Source organism: Opisthorchis viverrini (assembly GCF_000715545.1).
Source record: "Opisthorchis viverrini unplaced genomic scaffold opera_v5_178, whole genome shotgun sequence".
Lineage (NCBI taxonomy): Eukaryota > Metazoa > Platyhelminthes > Trematoda > Opisthorchiida > Opisthorchiidae > Opisthorchis > Opisthorchis viverrini.
This window is the reverse complement of record NW_008751835.1, coordinates 806,078-828,259: the sequence shown is the minus strand read 5'-3', so window position 1 is coordinate 828,259 and position 22,182 is coordinate 806,078. Positions and strand designations below refer to the sequence as shown.

At 41.6% G+C, this 22,182-nt stretch overlaps 1 protein-coding gene across 1 annotated transcript in view; it reads right to left on the bottom strand.

The window, feature by feature from the left end:
- T265_07630 (hypothetical protein) overlaps positions 1-4,563 on the bottom strand; it is a gene marked incomplete at both ends in the record, with an annotated part of 15,482 nt that extends 10,919 nt beyond the window's left edge. The window contains one exon of the mRNA XM_009173198.1: positions 4,374-4,563. Within this exon, the coding sequence (XP_009171462.1) occupies positions 4,374-4,431 (58 nt within the window). The remainder of the gene's footprint in view (positions 1-4,373) is intronic.
- Between the last annotated feature and the right edge of the window lie 17,619 nt (positions 4,564-22,182).

Below are 22,182 nucleotides of genomic sequence, written 5' to 3'. Positions count from 1 at the left end.
GTTTAAAATCAATATCGACCGTTATAAGCCAGAAGAGTAACCAACGCCCTTAGATTTAAAGGAACAAAGGTCAGTCTGTACATATCTTTACACGTGACAATGACAGTCATCTTCTGACTTATTACATCCCTTTATATATATTTATGTATATAACATCAACTACACCTAAGCGCTGCATAGTACTTTATAAACCCGTGATGCCCTGGAATGATGGCACAGACTGTTCGCCGCGGTGAGTTCGTATTCAGATTTATGTACAATTATTTTTTTCACAGTGGCCTGATTTACGGTTCTGTCTTTTCACAACGATAAATTTTCAGTTAATGGGATTACCTTAACTTTTTAATAAACTGTTTGAAAGTCATATAGTTGTTTACAGCGAATCTTGATGCGTATTCGTCACCTAGATGGAAGCGGAAGACTCGGTGTCTAAAAAACGCTGACATTTTGTGACGGTGTACCCACTTCCAGAGTTTCTTTCACATCGAGAGGAGAAAACATGATCTTTCTCACAGGGTAGCAAAAGTACGCATACAGGACTTACTATAGATCGTTCAGCTGTAGCACCCTTCCGGTGCCCAACTGCCATGCCGCAAGAAGGAACATGAGGGCTGGAATACTGCCAGGTTGCCCAAGCCTAGACAGAGGAAGTCGAGAGATAGAGGTCGGGTTCGAACCACGAACCTTCCGGTCAGTAAATCTGCGCTCCAATCACTTGGGTCATCTCGACCCTGGACCATTACACTGGCACAAAAGTCTGTTTGTCTGTGTCTACCATATATAGTTCATACGGTCCGTAATTTGTTCACGCAGAGATTGAAACGTGGCCCTTTGGCGTATAATCTTTAACAGCCGACCGTAACATCAGATATCGCTTAAAGAATCATCTGCCTTGCCAAGTGATCATAAATTTACCCGCCCGTGTGTAACTCGCCAGATCGGCTGAACAACGCGTCCAGTGTTCGAACAAAAAAGTAAAATGTTCCATTATGGGCAGTGGGTTCTACTGAAGCTGTTACAAGCATAAGCTAGGTCTTTGCTTTCAAAAGTATTCTGCTCATTTGCCAATTTTTACTGGTACGGACAACGTGTTAGTGAGTGGAATCAGCTGAGCATTCAAAGTGAACCTTACATGATATCTACCTAAATGCCGCCATCAATCAATACCTACTGTGGATCCTTCGTCTTTGTCATTTTGATTGGCTGAACTAGTTTATATTGATAGTCTATATATATATATATNTATATGTGCATATATATGACCCATTCAACCCTGCACTGACGATGTCACCTGGATTAGTGATGAAACGTTTGCAATCCAGCTGCCAAGGTCGGCGATCAGACCAACAACCAAGCTTAGGATTCCCTTTTACCTTTCTCGGGGCCCATCAGGTTGGTGATGTGGGAACTGGAAAACGCAACGGCTGATTGGTTGTTGGTCTGTTCACCGAGCTTGGCAGTTGGACCCCAATCATCTTCGCACTGATGATGTCACCTCGATTGGTGATGAAACGTTTGCAATCCAGCTGCCAAGGTCGGCGATCAGACCAACAACCAAGCAGCGCACTCAAGCTACGTACATTCCACAACATTGCTAGTAGTCCATAGATAGATAGTTCCAAGAATGAAAAAAGTGAGTGGATTTAGCCGCTCAAGTGTATGCCGTCAACTTGAAATAGTTTGCTCATAGCCTAATAAATAATGGGATTCCCGTAAAAGATCAAGGAAAGGATAAATAAAGACACAGTATCCATACTTCTTACCCCAAAAGGTAGCATTATATTAAGGCCACTACCCGCTGGAGGTTCATTTCGATGGGTTTTCAGAAGTTGAGGAACGCTCTGAAATAGAGCACGAGGATGATTAAGGAACTTGATTTATTGAAACACCAGGAAACAGCTATTGGCATCACCGCCCTCGACGACCAGCTTTCCCTAGAATCCACTCTTTACCATTATGTTTACTTGGTGTTCATTGCAGGAAAACACGCCGGTAAAATGCGAAGAATAAAATTGTGGCCCATAAAATAAACCAATCAGTTTTGATTTTTTTAGACCGCCAAACAAAAACGAATTATGGTTCCTGAAGTGAGGTTATATACGTTCTACCACTGCAAAGATACCACCCTCGGCTTTAGATGTCAGCGCTTTTGTTAAACAGTTTCCCATGATGGATGTTTCTCCCAAACGTTTGGTCTCCCATGAAATTACGTTCCAATGGATTCAAGTGCTTGTATAGAAATATTCCTTATGGTACTCGTCATAAAATGGACTGTAGAGAGAATAAAAGTAGAACGAATCAAAGCGCGCTGTTCTATCCAATCACTGTAGTTTACCCTGCTTGCATTTAGCATTAAATTGTCTTAGTTCAAACGTTTATTTTTAACGCGCAAACGGCTAAATTCACACACAAGGAAACCTACCATGCATTTTTTAGATATCTGTTTTTTTCCTTAGCCTGACTCTGATTTTAAATTATGGGTAACATACGTAATTGCATGCGTAATTGCATATGACGGCATATATCTCCTCACATATATTATGAAACCGCTCGCAAATTCCAGCTCATAACCCTGTCGCACTAATTATTTATATCAACCAAACTTTGTGATCTGACTTGTGTAAAACAGGGCAAAATAGTTTCGCTTCCATATTTTTTGGGGGAGGGCGCCTTCGAGGTCAGAGCATGGGCAAAGTACAGACTATCTGGTTATGTCATGTGCTGAATAATTTATTTTTTACAAACAGCTCAGCATAATATCCTTCATAATGGAGGTTACATTCTCAACAGAATGTTTAGTGAATAAACCATCGCGAGTTTTATACTTGGCGAGGTTGACCAGTTTGTTTTTAGACCAAGATCTTGAGCCCAGTCCTAATAATCGAAGGCCATCCATCTCTAATTATGACCGGACATCAAGAGCTACCAAATTTTGTTGTTGCTTGCAATTAGTTGCCCGGTAAAGGAGGTTATACCGGGTATAATATCGGTCGAATTGATGTAATGGTTCCTGAAACCGCACGTCACTACCTGAAGTTAGAAACCTGACTGAAGCTAGTCATCGGTTCCCTTTTAATCTGGATCCCGTGGTACGTACTAGCCATGTATTTTTAAAGATGGCGAGCAAACCACCATCAAACGACTTCCAGAAGATTCTCTATGGCAATATTGTCAATATAGAGCTATTGAAACCTCTGTCGATATGTAAGCTACGCTTCACCAGTTAAAATGAACATGGTTCAAAAACCGATATGGCGAACCGATGATGCTCAATGGTTGTAGCACGAATTTACTGACCCGAAGGCACGTGGTTTGAATCTGACCTGTGCATCTCGACTTCTCTAGGCTTGGGCAACTTGGCAGTATCCCAGCTCTCGTGCTTTTTCGGGCAGCATGGAAGTTGGGCATCAAAGGGACGATTTTTCACAAATTTATGCAAAGAATATCGCACTAATCGGTATATGTTTTTTTACAAATACCAAATGCTACCTAGAGATATCGCATGCCATTCGGATGCATATATTGGAAGTTCCTGCGAGGACAGAACAAATGGTAGAAAAGAATACCCTCTACCTGACAGCCTTAAGAAGGAGCAATTAGTCAACTACGGTTTATGCTACAGCCCAGAACGTTGATATGTCACAAAATGCACCGTCTGAGTTAATAATCGCTGGTGGTAATTATATCACCAATGATTAACCTCGGGGGTTGGATTAATGAGTCTTAAAATCTTCAATTTCCAAGCATCCTGAATGACAGGAATTTCCCGTTTCTTTCTTTGGAGGTAACAATTCTTTGGTTGCCTGACTTTCGATGTTCCAAGTTGACTGAGACAAATAATTTATCATTGTGTCACCAAATGCGCATACTTTACTTTTGCTGTCGAATTCCCGCAAATAAATAAGCAAAATGCAGTTAGGCTAATAGACCAACACAATGGTCAGGCTGTACCAAAACATAGTGGGAAAGATTACTATGAACTGTGGCGACCATTGAACTTTACTAGCAGCCATAAGCAGGCCAATCCGGTTCCTATGGACGCACACAACGCTGCTGGGAAAGACACTCAGTTTTTAGGACTTTCGTGTTTAGCTGGTATCCTTCCATTAAATATGTCATCAATCTGCCTTATGTTGTTTAACTTCCTCTCTTCTCAGGATAATGAGATTAACCACACGACCATTTTTTGACATCATACTTAGTCAGCGTTGGTATACTCATGTTTTTCTTATTGTTGCCGCTGTATTTCTACCTACAAAAACGTTTAAAGAAGCCCGCCAAATCTTGATGTTTTTCGTCTAAGATACTACGTCATTTCCAACTTTTTCTAATTGACCAGAAATTTTACTTCATCCCCTTTGAAAAAAACTCACCAGCGACAAACAGCAGACACAAAGCTTCCAGCAACAAAAGTCCCTTCCTCGAACACATTTGGTGTTATCAGTACTCCGTGAAGACCATTTCGTCAACGCGTTGTTGTCAGTCGTTGAACAGGAATCAAATTCCGAATATCCGCCAGCCCAACACAGTAGTAACCTTACCGCAAAATCAAGCGCTGCGGTATGATGCGACAAGTGATAAAACTGGCACTTTGCTTAACATAAATCCACAGTGACTTTTGCTTGCGTCGTGGCCTTGGGTCAAAAGAAGAGAAAATTATCACAGACCAACATAGGAGCATTTACACACCGGCGTGTATGCTGTTGGTAACCGTTTGCCCATTCCCGCATCACAGTTATTCGGATGTGATAAGATGGGTAGTGCAAGTGCGTATGTGCGTGCGTGCGTGTGTGCGAGCTGAACCAACACAGGTGTGCAATAAACTTTGTGTAAGCCAAATGTCACATATCCCCTCGATTGGTCGAGGCCAGTGGCACCAAAGAGGATGTCTTTAACCTGACCAGAGCTTCTTCTGTTGTTTGTGTGCGTCAGTGGCTGACTGAAAAGGATTGTCGAAAACATACCGGACGATGCGCGAATATCTTTGCTATTAAGTTGCATTACCCTGAATTTTCCAAAAGCTTCTTAGAGTATCTATTCAACAATTTAATGTATAACTACCCACATCGTTCCCCTACTATGAAAAACCAGTCCAAAGATGTAAAGTGATCATTGTCCGGGACAAATGTAACAGGTTCACTCACAAACTGACTACTGGAATAGTTTTATTTGATCTTTTTGCATGTCAACCGTTTTATAGCTATTGCTTTGCCATGTTTCTTGACAAATATTTGCCTCGGTTTTCGATTGCTCCTAATAAGAATTCTGGCAATCAACCCCAGGATTTTGAATGTACCAAAAAGATTATAGTGTCAACCACTCGCAACCTGTCCAAATCCAGTTCACAAATCACAGCATATAGTGACAGACAACACTGGTCACAGTTTTTAACAGTTTATTGACCTCTAGTGTTTCGAACTTTTTAATGATAAGCATACTATCGTGATATAGCTGTAAGGCAGTCCAGTTTTCGTCTTCATTTCCGCGTAATCCGCGATGAAGACAGTGATGTGAAAAAAAATTTATACGGGCAAGTTGCTGGTTAAAAAACGGGTCATTTGTTTACAGCGATGCAGAGTAACTGTTTCATTCAAACAAGTGGTGGTCCAGAGTTAAGAATCACTGAACATCCGGCGCGCACGGGAAGGATCATCAAAGGTGTGTGCACCTTTATAAATGTCCCCAGGAATAACGTGAATCAAATAGATGACTTATTCACACGGGATCCTTATAGAAGTCTACAATATGACGGGAAGGATGTAAACAAAGGGTCAAGAGGCCGTCTGGATGCATCTCAGGGTCACCGTCATCACCAGCAACGTCAGTGTTAACACTGATGTATCACTGCCGTACAACCACAAGGTTTATCTAAACATGTTCACAACAAAAGAATGAAAAATGGAAAAATAGTGGGCAATGGAGGGGATCTGGTGCTAAAAAATCATAGGTGTTTCAGAGGGACTAAAGCTCCGAACACCCAATCAATCTGGAAAGAAACTAAATACACTAAAGCCACTGCAATCGATTTCCCGCTATTGCCTCAACCGCATCCAACCAAGACCATATCCCGGGAAGTTAACCTGCCAAGCCACAGGTGTTTGCCTCGCGGTTTGTGTTATTCCGAAGCAGGCATGGTGAACAAAACTCGTCTTGGTAGACCGCATTAGTAGCCGATGACCGAGCCACCGTAGCTTACGGTGCTGGATGATTTCCATGCTTGAAGTACCTTCACATAACACGTAACACGTTTTCTCAATGGCATCGTTTACGCCATCAACGTTCCCAAGGCATAGGTGGGTAAAATCCGGAAAACGCCCCGCATCATTTGTCAGCAGAACCCATGTTTCTAAACAATATCGTAGTACAGCTCTTACTATAGTCTGGTACACGCTACCCTAGAGACCCAGTATTATGCAGTCGCCATAAACAGACTCAATATTATGCAGTTTTGACGCCATAAACCAACGAAAGTTGTTCGAGTCTTTGAGATGCCTACACTGACTTCATCACGCACACTCCTGTCATAGCTCGTACAACTTCCGAGATATATACTATTCTCCATAACCTCCAAGGATACTTCTGGAAGTGTAGGAGGTGTGTTCAGAGACAGTGTGTTCTAAAGCACGACGTTGCCGCATGCCGAAACGTGATACGATGGTGGTCACTTTATTCAACAGACTTGTGCTTACTTTTTGTCTCCAAATATAAAGATGAGCTCGTGTGCGCACTACAGGTCAAAATCTTCACGGGATTGCAAAACTGGACACTGGACTTTTGAAGAACTTTCAGCGCTCGCCACACTACCTAATGGGTGACGGAGTAGAACAGGAATGGGAGTAGTGATAACCTTGCCGGACACCACTTTTTGTAGGAAAGCTTTTAGAAATCCGATCATACACTTTCACTCGCCCAGAAATCTTTGAATACGGGGTCCACTAGATTTCCAATGGCTAAATGAGGTGTGCACGTTTTGTCTAAACATTTGAGACGCAATAAAAAGCATCAGCATACAAGTGCATGGTCGTAATTGTATTCTGATGTTCCAGAAGGAGAGGCAGGCATGATAGGCTCTCGCCACCAATAATTCACGGTGAAGTGGTCTGTTTGGATTGGGGCTCGTTCTTTGGTGGGCACCAGGTCGCAGCGAATGAAGAATTAATGACATCAATGACAAAAATAGGCCAGAAAGGCATTGGCATCGGATGGTACGCCGGGTTGAGTTGTGGTCGCGGTCAGGAGGAACATGTCAGCGGAAGTCTTGCACAGCCAGCTCTGAGTAGCACTGTGGATACCTGTTCCCAGACACCACTTTTTGTAGGAAAGCTTTTAGAAATCCGATCATACACTTTCACTCGCCCAGAAATCTTTGAATACGGGGTCCACTAGATTTCCAATGGCTAAATGAGGTGTGCACGTTTTGTCTAAACATTTGAGACGCAATAAAAAGCATCAGCATACAAGTGCATGGTCGTAATTGTATTCTGATGTTCCAGAAGGAGAGGCAGGCATGATAGGCTCTCGCCACCAATAATTCACGGTGAAGTGGTCTGTTTGGATTGGGGCTCGTTCTTTGGTGGGCACCAGGTCGCTGAGCGGTTTTCACTTTTCCGGAAATTGGTACTGCAAAGCAGCAGTCTGTCATCGGCGCACATCTGAAGTAGATGGTTTCCGCTTCCTGTGTGTTTCGTATCCAACCCAAGACGATCACTTGATCGGACCTTATCAGCCGTTCGTTTCACCACCACCCACAACGATGTCTGACCCTTCAACCTGTCGTGAAACAGCACCTAGAGAGTCATCAAAGCTGTTTTTGTCAGATCCAGAGTTACGGTCCGTTGGGACATAAGCTGATGCAATAAACGCTGTTAGTCTAACCTCACTTCACTCATAGGCATCGCCTAACGACCAACGCAGAGACGACTATCAACAGGTATCCAAATTAAACAGAGACACTTCCGCTCTATCCCCTAATACAATACCCACGACGAAAGATCCACCTGCAGGGGTCTCTGCGAAGCGGAAACCGGGAAGAGAAAATTTCCAGTCCCAGTACTTGCGTCCTTTATCCTTGGTCCGTACAGACATAATACGCAATGCAGAGGGAATCCAGCGTACACGCATGAGTCACCTGTTTCCTGCTTGCTTTATTGTGCGAACAATAAAGGCGACTAATTGGACAGGTTTTCAGAGTTTTAAAACAAACTTCGAAGTGTTTAGGGTTGTTACCGAAGTTAGACCTGCAGAAGTCCGATCTACAGCGAAGAAAACCATCATTTTCGGTGCTCAGACTTGCGAAGAGAACATTCAAATTGTGGTGGCGTAGAGTAGGGTGGGCAATACGTTAAAATGTAAGAGAGGCGCCACCAGTGAAAGGAAAAAGGCCTTCCCTGCGGAGTTGTTTCTCAGGAAATGCCAACTGACCGGTTACAGACCATTGCACAGGGAAGCAAAACTCTCATTTGCATCTTATTTACAAAAACTAGACATCCATCTTCTCATGAACGCGTCTTCTTGAACGTTCCTGGATATTTATTGACTCCATTCATTCATCGGTCAAATCCAAATAAAGTGACTCCACAAATCCGCAACACACATCCATCTTCTCATGAACGCGTCTTCTTGAACGTTCCTGGATATTTATTGACTCCATTCATTCATCGGTCAAATCCAAATAAAGTGACTCCACAAATTCCGCAACAGATCTCCCCTTTTCAAACTACGCGAAGCGAAATTCCACGAACAACGCATACTGCTTGCGTGCCTCTCCTTCAGTAGTATCACCGTTACACCAGTAGCATGTTTTCACTTACACACTCTGCTATATGCAACAAAGTGGCCCAGCTGGTGAAAACTCACGACAACCGATGTGGCATGTGAATTTCGTCGATTGTGACTATCGTGATTGTTCATGGGCAGGGATTCCGCCAGGGGAGTCCAGACCTAGATACGATGACAATAAGAGTCCTTGAACAAAACCTTCTACACCACAACGCAGAGGTGTCCGGCAGGAGTTGTAGCTACAGAACGATCGGCCCACCAGTTTCAACCCCAAACCTGAAGGGCCAAGATACTGTTTTGATCAGACTTGTAAACACTGCCCAATCTGGAATGACAGACTGTAAGTTTTGCACGGGCATCATGCATTACAGCTCAATGGATCACGGAGGCGCCGTAAGGTGAAGTCGTTCCGTGATTGTAACACAGGACCTTATAGGGAATCAAATTTAATGGCGATCACCCTAAACACTCATCAGTAAGAAGTAGGTATGTCAAAACACATCCTAGGGGAGGGACGTTAGTTACGTGAATCAGAACCCAGTTGTAGCAGCATTCGCGCTGCACAAAATGACGGCACTCAGGACGTTATTGATTCATTTTCAAAGATGAATAAACAGACTGATTGCCTGACCAAGTATATGGAAGTTGGATTGTTTATATGGCATGATAAAGCTGGAACGAATAAATTCAGCTATTTTCTTTAAGTCGTCACCTGACTACTCACATTCAGAATAAAGTTTAGGTTACCCAACACATGTATGGAGCAGAAAAGCATCACAGTGAGTAGAGATCATCAGATCTCGTTTCACGTAAGATAAAATCAAAGCCCGAGCAGGGTTGAGAATGAAGACTAAGATTCCTCAGATTTTCATGGATCGCTTTTCAGATGAACATTCTACTCTGCGACTGTCCTAAGCCACACTGTGTCACACCGAGTATCCATCCAAATCCCCCAGGAGGATAATGCGCGGTTCGAAGAGGATTTTCACCACATCACCGATAGAAAGCATTGGAGAAGCACCCCGCAAGAAACATGTTTGTATCTTAAAAAGCACTTGCTGCAACAGATAGGACGACTGAATAAAATGATTGGCACTGATGATTTATTACCTAACTCTTAAAAGCTTCCATCCAGTTCGTATTTAGCTGCGTTTCAACGAATAAAAAGCGTCTGGACGGTCTTTCAAAGCTAGTAAATGTCAGTCGTGTACCAAGAAGCGCTCCCAAAGCTCCGATTTGGCGTCGTTGTGTAAAAAGTGGAAATTTCCGACAAGCCTCATTAGTTCTACATCACCAGACAAGACGACGGGTGCCTTCAGTTCAATTAAAGGATTTGGTGGGGTTTGGACGTTTTTTTGTCTCAAAATTTGTCCATTAACATGGCTCGACCCTAATTCCTAAAGCGAGTGAGAAGCTGATGAGGTGTGGGAAATATTTAATTTACTCATGCAATTAATCCCTCACCTTATTGTTCTTGTCGAACCCTCAGGAACGAACGTGATGACCGATTGATGCTTTATTAATGCTAAACTCGGTGGTAGCTTGACTATTTGGCCTAGTGATCATTTGGTTGATTGATCCATTGATCATTTCATCGACTGATCGGTTTGTCAGCTAGCTGGCAGCCTGGTGCATTGATTGTTTGGCTAAAAGATATTCGAAAACTGAGAAATCCTGACGCCTGCCAGGCACAGCAGAAAACCGTCACATGTTCAAAAGCCGAACTTATTAGATTTAACGCCTTTCTTCTCTTGATTTTCATCTTCCCGGATCACTTTCGCATACGGTGTAAAGAACTAAGAGGTGCTTTTTGGGACACGCAAATTAATGATTTTGAATTCATTCCCCAGTCCGGATCGAAGCATTGTGAATTTAAACAACGCTTTATTGATCTCCTCACCCAACATTTGGATTTGATCAACAGGGAGAATGAAAGATAAGCGTTTTACAGAAGATTCATTCCCAAATAGATCACCGTTTCGAAAGTGTGGCCAAGTGTTCAAATTCAACTACGAAAGTTGACATTTGCTATTTATTTTCGATAGAAGACCAGCGGTTTGGTTGAGCAAATAAAATACGTTGTTCGGTATGAACTGACATTGTGCCCATTTTATTTATTTGTATCGATGTTTTATCTGACTAGAAGCGCTTAATGGTTGCTTAACTTGACAGCTTGTCTCAGGAGAAATTTAACTAAATATAGCCAAATCGGATTACCGTGAAAAAAACTGAGGAATTACGTAATCTGGAACTGTTATGGTATTGCGAAACGTTCGATGGGTCAAAAACTTCAAATTCGTACAATGCAACGCGGTTCGACAAGTATTGAATCAAGCACACAAAACAACTTCACTCGCCAACACTGGTTTAACGCTGGAATTCCTTACTTGATAAGATTTTACGTCTAACTCATCTGGGTACACCAAACAATGCAGAGGGATTTTTGTGCGCAAAGTTCATAGAGTCTGTAATCCAAAACTAGTGGTGATTGAATGTGTGCTGCAAACTTTAGAATGGTCTCTCCTTGTCAGAATCACTTGTCTCTGGTTGGCCCCTGAGTTATGTAGCAGTTCTTGTGAGACATACCCTTGTAACGGTGGATACTGCTGATGGGGGCATGCGAGTAGTATGTTTCCTCGTAAAATGTGAGATCTATTACGGAATTTGTAGAGTCCCATTTGATTGCACTTGAGCAACAGCCAATGCCTATCCAGAAAAGTTCAGGAAGACGCGTTAAAGAAGGTGATGGATATTCAGTTTTTGTGAACAAGATGCATATGAGCGTTTTCTTCCCTGCTCAATAGACTGTAACTGTTCACTTGGTGTTTTCCAGTAAACAACTCCGCAGCGAAGGCATTCTTCCTTTCACCCTGACTTAGACCGTTTCCGGTCCGCTCCCTACTTAAGCTGATCTGACATCTTCAACAATTTACAACGCAGGCTCCAAAATGTGAGGCAATAATTCATCTGTTATATCTGTAAGTTTTTATAACTACAAAAACAAGAAGAAATGCAATTAAGTGAAAGTTTACTTGGTTCTTCATTATTACGGAAATAGTGCACCGAAAGAAGACAAAAGTACATGCGTTCTACTACTGTGACCTTGGAAAATTTGGCCGCATTATTCTTTTAAGGACTACTTTTTTGAAAAAAGTAAGGTGTGAAACATTTTGGTTCACTGTAAGTCATAATCTGAAATACAGGAATAGGAATAATGAATAACACATTCCTGTTCCACTACCCATAAAAGGCATTCTGACCTGCATCGCTAAAATCTAAATTTCACTACACGTGTGCCGAAAATGTCAACGGCAACTACCGAATCCCATGTGCCGTGGAATAATCACTCATGCCGATGACATAATAGACTCAGTGTCATGCTTTTCACCCAATCGTAACTATGCTACAATGGACTAATCGCACAAATATGGTTGTGACTCAGGAGTTCGACATCTAGTCTAGTTAGTGAAGACACTGTTTTGCTGAAGACCTCTTGTTTTTCAGTTGTGCACTTTTACACATGATCAAACAGTGCAACACTTTTATATTTTTGTAGTGCACTACCCATAAGTTTGCTGAAAACTCCTCGACAGCCCACGACCGGTTTCGCCCTTCTTCGGGCTCATCAGGTAGGCGTAGTCCCCGAGTTTCCGTCAACCTTATATTCTGCTTGAAACCAAATTGCATTAAATTAGCGAATGTACACTCATTTGTAAACTAAGTTGCTTTTTCGAGAGACACCTAATTTGGTTTTTCGAGAGACTCACCTAGAATACAGATGAATCTCTCGATTTTGATGTTTTCAGGCAACTGAATGTGCCACCTCACGTATCAGTCGCTACGATATTCGTGATACCGCAATACATGTATATATTTGTATTGCACTACTCATAAAGTTGCTGAAAGCACCTCGACAGCCCACAACCGGTACGAAACTTTGTTGTAATTCAAAGGTTTATTAACCAGAGCAAATAGCTTGCGGATCAAAAATACACGTGTGAAATTTTTTTTCTAGCACAGCTGCGTGAAATTTTTTAATGAATCTCAGTATAAGCCTGGGGAATCATGAATTTCACGCTCAGTTGACGTGCCGATAAGAGTAAGTTTACAGAGATCTTAAGTATCCGAGTTGATTGTTTATAAGTCTGATCGATAAAGGATTAACATTGCAAGACGCTACACCAAACAAAAGACTGAAAACAGTGGCCCAGAAATCAATCAATAAGGAACAACTCTTTTGTACATGTGTTTTCTTCAAAACTAGGGCTACTGACGAATGAACCCCTAAAGGGTTCCCAGTTATCCTGAGAAATAACATCTATAAATTAGGATAATTTCGTTAAACACGATTTAATCAAAATTGTGGTGGCTTCTTAATCTTATCACATGGTAAGTTAGGCTAAAACATCCAGAAGTTTGTTTGTAGTTTGAACAAAGCTGCTGAAAATTGCTCTGTGATGATAATCTGAGTCGGCGTTTTGTAGACAAGCTGCATCAGCTTTACTCTGGGTCACTTGTTACCCATTTTTTCAGATCATCTGCTAAGGACAATAATTCGGATTGAAAACACTCTCTGCGTCAACTGATGGGCATCACGTTCGGCCATATCTGAGTGATGGTTCGCCCTTGAGCGGTACTCACAGGCTTCTACAGTAACCTCAAATAATACAACACATCACGGCATAGACTTCAACTGGTAAACGAACGTTGCCTGCAGACACTCAACTTTGTGAAGTAACGATTCTGGTGGTCGTTGGCTTGTTCGCTAAGCTGGGCAATTTGATTGCATTCCTCTATAGTAACGATTCTGACTCAGAGTTTTCATAGATCCCCCCACGACGAACAAATTCGTGAATGTGTGTTCAGACCGTATTTTTGGTTATGAAACCCTCTGGAAGTTTGTACATTCTTACTCAGTCAGCCTTGTTTGGTCTCGAGTAAATAACAGCCTGATAGTCTCATATCGCCTCATATGATGTGACCAACTAACTCCTTATATGACATAAATAACGCTAAAAACCCTTTAGCTACACTGACCTGCCCTGAGACTACACACCCTAACGACCAAGTTAATCCCTCTTTTGATAATGTTCATACGGACGGCAGCTGGTGTGTGGGCGCAGGTTCCTACTGAATAACTACATTTAGCAAACAACTTTGAATGGTGATTACTGCAGTTGAAGTGTCTGGGTTCGCACTTAGGCATTATTTGTTTGCAGGACTGACTGAATAATTGTTGATGACTCTCAAGACAAACTGTTATTTCTCCACATTAGCGTGTTTCACTCTATAGCACTTCTCGACTGTTTTACCGCTATTTCTATTGCTTAGACACCTGTTTTCAAAAACTGAATTTGTTGGAAAACAGTTTTCAAGTGGGAGAACGGAGTCTAACCATTCAGCTTACCTTAGAAAGAATGCGCATCTGTGCGCATGTCGTTACCCATTTGCAAACATAAAATTTTATCGCCTTCCGCTCATAAATAAATCAAGCAACTGCCTAAGATCATTGTCTCTGTTTCATGAACAATTTTTCTACGTCATTCTTTGTTTGCCATGGGGTTCAACGTATGTATATTGATTTTCTGATGGAACATATCGGATTTTTTTCTTTATTTCAATAACCCCCGCTTACAATTTCTCAATAAAACACATTTTCTATCATTCACTTCGTGATATCCCGTTGCGGTTTTTTCGTCCAAGAAAGAGGATGGGTTTTAATCACGCAGCTGCTGTTGAATGGTTGAAGACAAATAAATCCACCCGACGGTTTTTCGGAAAATGAATATGGTCACAGATAGTCGCTGATGTACCAGTTGACTCCTGCGTGTGTGTGTGTTATCAGGTTGTTGAACTCTGTTTTCAGATTTCACGGAGCTGTTTCGTCAGATCTCCAAAAGGTAAAATAAAAATTCCGTCAACCAACAGCATTAGCTTGGTCGAAGGAGACGCAACTCAAGTCAACTGTCGCCTATGCAGCTTTATTCCGTAAAGCCCAATTCACCGTTTCAACGATTTATTCGGCTAGCATGTTTACGATCGCCATTTTTGTTCAACTACGTAATGAAGTTCGGTAAACTGCGCGAATTATATTGCGACCTGCAGGAACTAAACTCCACTTTATACACATAGGAAAACGGGTGTTGTTCTCTTGAGATTATGTTGTACTACGGACTGTTCTACTCAAAGTAAATTGATTTTTTTCAGTTTAAAACAACTATTTATTAAACTAGATAGTTTTTCTGCTTTGGAAAAGCTCAAACTGGCATGAATTTCCAGTTTGCAAGACAAAAAATTGAATGAAAGACAAGCAAAATGAAATAAAATCAACGATACTGGTGGCAATGTGCTTTGTGCGTCCATCTTTTTTATTTTGCTTAGTGAGGAGTTTCGTAGGATGGGCTGTGGCCAAGCGAAGTTTTTTCTCCCGAGTAGACAATCTTTTTGCTTAAAACTGCATTGTGTGGTAATCAATTGTCATGAGGTTCTTATCTGGATTTTGTTACAACTAGACGGGAAAACGCCTATGAAGCCCACAAAAGAACTGTCTGCAAGTGATGTAGACTCCCGGTTACAGCTACTGTAGAGCTAGAATTGCCCTGCGTACGGCGCATTTTCAACTAGTGGTTTGCAAGCAGTTAGAATGGAAGAACCATGCTCGATTATCGGATTCATTAGACTCGTCAAGCTGTGCTTAGAACTGTTGACCAACTGTTTGTAGCGTACAAAGATTTCAGAATATGCGTCTACGGTCATGTATCACTTAAATTCTATGCGTTTTGAGATCGTCATCGATGAAGATGAAGACAGCTGGATAGATATTTGACTTATATTTTTCATGCTGATACACCTCATTTATGTTCGTGACATCAGGTGATATGACGCACTTCTAACTGGTACGCAGACCCGACGTTTCCAGAACACCGAACTTGGGCACTTATCCACCCAAAAATAGAGGTTTTGTGGTTCAAAAACCATAGAAGACTCAACAGGGTTTTTTTTCATTTCACGACAAACCATTGTAACTCAAAGCTCACGAAATGGCTTCGCGACTTCTGAGGGTTAAGTGAAACTTTCCAGACAGTGAGTTACTTAGGTCACAATAGAAAATTTGTTTACCTCATCTAGATCGCACAGAGACGCGGTTATTTGATTCGTTTAATTCCATGTTCATCTAGTCAAGTCTACGCCATCGTGTCCGCGAACACCTTTTCGTGAAATCTCTACCTAATACTGTCTCCGTACATGAATGTCTCGCCTCCATTTCGTCGTGTGATGACAAACTTTTGTACAGTGTATTTGAGCAGAATCTATCACGCTCCACGTAAAAAATGAAGAGGTCAAATCAGTACCCTTAGCGCATGCATGCCGGTCTGTTTTTGTAATCTTGAGGCGAATCTCACGTTCAGCCAAAACAGTGACTGATTACGAAACCAGCTGTTGAGAATACAGTGAGGTGAGTTCATGGAAGTTGTTTTGACCATCGTGAGGACTTTTTATTTAGTTGAAACGCTGTTGACGTCCGTTGGTCTCCGACCTATTTGATTACGGAAATGAAAGATTCTTTACTGATCATTCGTTTCTAGGTTGAACACGTTTATTAGTTTGCAACTGAATTGTCACAGGGAAAACTGACCAACAAACTGCATTCAAATTTCCCAAAAATATAAACAAAAGTTATCAAAATGATTGACGTACCAATGTGCTGTTTGCACTACAACGGATCATTCAGGAAGATTGACATCTGATCTAACCTTGTGAATTACGAGTACGAAGTAAGGAATTAAGTTTGACGAAGACAGAGGGGCAAAGTCAAGGCAAATGTGGGCGTAAAATTCGTTCATCCTTTGTGAAATAACTCGGTACTTTTTACATCCATTCTAGGTCGTCAATAATCCTCACTTCCATCTAACGTGAGATGGATCGTGCCGAGTAGTAAATTCAAGGTTAAAGGTGATTAAATATTTGGAATTCATGTGATTTTTTCATCCAGGATTCCTAAAGTTCGAAAATAATAGTCATATCGGTACACGAACAACATTTGGATTCACGAGTCACTTTGGTCGTATAGCGTTCCTCTATTTCACAAACACTGAATGATTATAATAAGTGCGTAGCGAATTCTACTCGGAAGGGTTTCAGCACCGAGGACAACTCGCAAAAAGCAGTTCAAGCTGTATCGTGAAAAGACCATGCTAATTTGATCAGACGGTTCGAAAGACACCGGGTTTCTAAATTTTAAACACATTCGACTTTAACGAGGGAATAGGTGACGAAAGATTTAGCTCTTGGCTCTCACTGTAATAGTCATTATGTAAAACGATTTTCGAATCAGCGAACCCTATCGTCCTCAGTAGTAACAAAAACATGTTTAATCCGTCATGTCTAAACGTGGTTCTCTGAAGTGTGGCTGACTGCAATACACATGGCTATGGTGCTTTTTCTTTGCTGCGTTGTCAGCTCCACAATGACAAGAAGGCCTTCGCTGCGGAGTTATTTATTAGAACTGCCAACTGGAACAGTTACAGACTATTAGACAGGGAAGCAGAACTCTCATATGCATCTTGCTTACAAAAACTGAATATCCACCTTCTCCTTCAACGCGTCTTCTTAAACTTTCCTGAATATTCATTGACTGTTGCTCAAATCCAAGCAAATGTTACAAGGCGACTCCGCGAATTCCTTAAGAGACGCATAGCGTAGCTACGGGAAGATATACTACTCACATACGCTGCCATCGGTAGTATCACCGTTACACCATGTGTAACTATACGAAATCTTGTTAAAAGGAATTATTTTGCCTCCATTGTGGCGGTCCTATTCGTTCATATGTGATCAACCACACATAGCGACACTTGGCATCTCATTTCTTTTGTCCGGTTTCATACGAGATGATATATTCGTTCCCATCGTCCTGCGCACGGTGATAGGGTGAGACATCCGCTAGTTTTATTCTTCACCAGAATGAAGGGTAGAACATTGAGGGCTTAGCATATTGTGTGGGGATGCTGCCCAGAGTAGTGTCAGGCGTGGTTTGCGGGCCATGATCTTAAATTATGATATCGCACAAGAAAAACATGACATATGCCAAATTTCATTTGCTAAAACCCGTAGGCTCTTTAAAACAAGGATGACGTCAATGGACAAACTAGCATACTGCTTTCAAAATAAATTTCACAATTTTTTCGGATTTCTGGTCGTTTAATAATCTCACGGCTTCATCAGGCCTGGAACATACGATACTTAAACCCCTATGGGATCGAATAAAGTTTCTTCTGAGTGATATTAGCACCAAAGTATATTGACCTATTCAAAAACACCTTCAAAAGAACACGCTCTCAGTGTGTCACTACAGAGTATCACAAGCTGAACGATACTTGTGTGTTTTTGGTGCTAAGCAACCTAAACGATTTCGAGCGCTTAATTATGTTTTTCCCGTCGTCTGTCACAGCAGGGGCGCATATTTTCCACGGTTCGCGCAATTTCACTGATTAGCCAACGTTCATTACGGTGTATTTAGAAAATAACAGCGACTCCCTATTGGGGCATCAGAATTTGTTTATCAGTTACGCATAACGGCAGAAAACTTTAGAGCTCAGTTTCAAAAAGGTTAAACAGAAAACATGGTAGCAATAGTCCATCGATCCCACCAGCACGATAAATATGAATAACCTGATGAGTAGATTCACTGAATTCACCCAAAACGTTATCCATATATGGCATTTCTATATTGGTTTCCGAGATGAATTTAACTGGTTCTTCAAGCAAGAAACCTTTGTCTAACCCGGTATTCGAACACGTTCGATAATTCACATAGATTCACTTAGAACTTGGTGGACCGGGATGGGTAAATCCAAATAGATTCGCCAACTCAGCACGTCCATTTATGCCAACATGGGCTGCTAATACAAAATGGATATATTGTTTTCTAAAAATACTCATGACATCCGCATGCGTCTTATGTACTGTTTACATTCTTGTAGTAGTATTATACCGCTTCACATCTTCGGGTCTCCTGTTTCCAACAGATATAAATATAAATGAAAATGAATATTATATATATTGTTGTATTATATATGCATAAATGCAATAATAACCGTAAAATCTGCTTAGATTTATCAGTAATGGAAATGATAAGACAAATATTTTTCAAAAAATGTATGGATTGATCTAATAATCTACAGTAGATTGGTAATCAGCAGGTGGCCTTTTGTAAAAAAAACAATGATCACGGGAATTCTAGGATTCTTCTGTATTTTGTAACTTGTCCATTAATTATTCAATGCCTGTCATTTCAGTAGCTTACAAAATTAACCCAGTCCTTCTCGCTTTGACTGACTAAATTTGCATAAACTTCCTTTTGACAGTGGGGGACAGCGCTGTCCCGCCTGAGTTCTGCAATCAGGCGACAAGAAAAATCGTCATCATTCTGATTACTCTCGCCAATCGGACCACAAGACCTTGCTTTTGGGTAGAAACTGAATGACCAGTAGATGCGCGATTCAAAGGAAATTTAGAAATGAAGCGTGACTAATTGGTCTGAGATGGGAACGGAATGGGAGAACAGACACTTCAAGTTTGTTCTTATTATTTTCCCTCTCAAGCACTCCGGATCTGTTTTTGGTCGCACTCGTGACCACAGTGCAACAACTATACACTGATGGTTCACACACAACACAGACACGGCTCCTGGTCGTACGCATCGCCACACTGATATGCCTCCCCCGTTCAACTTGGTTTTGAAAACTTTTCCTACTTAACTGGTCTGTTGGATCGAATGAGTTGACGAACTGCAGTTTACCTTGTAAAAGAACATGTGGGAATTGAGTAGTGTCTGGTGTTTCCGGATTTACACTATTAATAACAATTGCTCAAGTGTTACGCTTAAAGCTCCAGTATCTTCAAAGTTATCCTAAAACCTAGTATCGTTGGATTTGTTACGGCTTGCACATGCTTCTCTCTTTGATTTGAAAGAGCGTAGTAATTTGTAGTGTAACAGCATAACAATTCCATTTTTTTGGAAATTTACGACTGTTTTTTGTACGAAATGTTTTTTTCCGACGGCGGGCTTTGAGATCAAGCGCCCGGCTTTTGTTACATTAAGCTCACCTCACCATTCCGCTGATACATGCAAAGCCTGATCCAAATTAACAGGTGTGAATTCAAATGTCGCCCCGTGAAGCGTTCTCGTTTAAACACCGATTGGCTCAACTGAACTCAGCGCAATCTGTAGTGTGCTGCATAAACCTGCCTGATATTTCAGTTGGCACGGTATTGTGCGTGGATCATACTACTTGTGGGCTTTCTGAAAACTCTTCTTTAGCCAGTGAACGGTTTCAACTTACTGGGGACTCAGTAAGTACGTCTCGCCTTCGTCAAACTTAAGTTCTACTCGCACCTAGATTTTACGCAGTTTTCAAAACACACTCATTTGCGCAGCAAAGCAATTTTCTCGGAAGGCTCTACTGAACCCGGCTGAATGCCTTGTTTGCGAATTTTGCTTTGCGTCTTTTGAAAATGGGAGATCTGTTGCGGAATCCGTGGAGCCACTTTTTAACATTTGCTTGGATTTGGCCGACGACTGAGTGGGGTCAATTAATCTCCAGAAAACTTCAAGAAGACGCGTTCGGGAGAAGATGGGTGTCCAGTTTTTGTAAATAAGATGCAAATTAGGGTTTTGCTTCCCTGTTCAATGGTCTGCAACCGGTCAGTTGGCAGTTCCTAATAAACAACTCCGCAGCGAAGGTCTTCTTCCTTTCATTTAGTTTGACCAGAATCACATAAACATCACCTCCTGCTACATAAGCCCGATAAGCGAAGAGAACACCAAAGTCTATATTCGTACGTATTAACCTCAAATTCATAACGAAGTTCAAATTCATGTGAAATTGCATGAAGCTTACATTGGCAACGCTTTAGTAGAAAACTGCTGGCTCTTCTAACCTAAAAGAACACCATTTCTCATTCTACCTAAGAATTTATAACTCGCACGTGCACAAAGCATGCTGATATACTTGATTACCCAGTGTTTTATAGCTATCAGACTAAACGGAAGATAAGACTTCGTATACGACAATGAATCGTTTAGCTGTAGCACTCTTTCGGTGCCTAACTGCCACGCCACCCGAAGGTTGCACGAGGGCTGGGATACTGCCAGGTTGCCCAAGCCTGGACGGGGGAAGTCGAGAGGTAGTGATAGGGTTCAAATCATGGACCTTCCGGTCAGTAAATTCGCGCTCTAGCCATTTGGACCATCTCGAATGACTACAATGATTAGATATAAGTTTGTCGTTGAGAAGGAATGTCGCTCAATTCTCCTCTCTTCTCTGACAAATTACATGTCATTTACCACAGTCGAACCATGTTCATTTGTTACTGCAACTTTGTCTTTTGCGTTCAAGAACACTGGGCTTCAAATGCGCCCCTATATCCCAAGGTTTTGATTTAATCGATGAGTGTTCTGTTTACTTCAACTTTCTGGGAGTGATAATGCTCCACTTTTATACGAATTTAAAACAGTTACGATGTAATGAGTAAAACCCCAAAAAGATTACAATTCATCAGCCTTCGTGTTATGTACCGACAATAACAGCTCCGAACTTATTGTAAGAACAACATGCCCATCGTCTAACGTATAAATTTTCAAAGCATGGTCTAGATCAAGAGGGAAATATCACATCACTTTCGTGAATTTTATTCATCGCTTCCGCACACGCCCGGAAGTACACGGATGTTCTAGTAGGCTTGGTACTCTTGAGATGGAAGCGCTGTGGGAGCCCTGGGCACAACACGAGGTGACGCAAAATGGTCAGAAAGCGCGCGTAAATGATGGTCGACCAAATTGGTTCGACAAGTCAAGGGTTAAACGTTTATGAGGGATTAGAAATGCATATCGAATCCATGAGGTGGATGCAGCAACAGACAAGGAAAAGAGTTTGACCGGGGGAAAGGAATTATGGGTCTAAATGCGGTTTTCTTCTTGATCCAGATATCCCACTGCCGTGTTGGTATTCCCCAAGGTTGCAATGTTCTGTAATCCCGGATTTTGGGTATTTAATGACGCTATGGACGTCCAATTTTGCCCGGTCGATTATATCAAATGACTTAAGCCGTTTTTGTGTGATAACGCACAGGTAGTTGACCAGTATTGTACAGAATGCTTCACTCCATTCCGGCCCGCTCATTTTTTCTCATTGACCTAGCACCAAGGTACATCACTTCGTCGGCAATAATCAACAAGATATCAAAAAATTGTCACCTGTCTTAAGTACAGATAATCTAGCCAGAAATGTTTTCCACTACACCCCAACAAACTCTCCGGAAAATTAGGTCTTTCCAGTTTACCGAAGAAAATCACAAAGCACAAAATACCCATTTGTGTCATTTTGTGACAAAAAGTTTTGT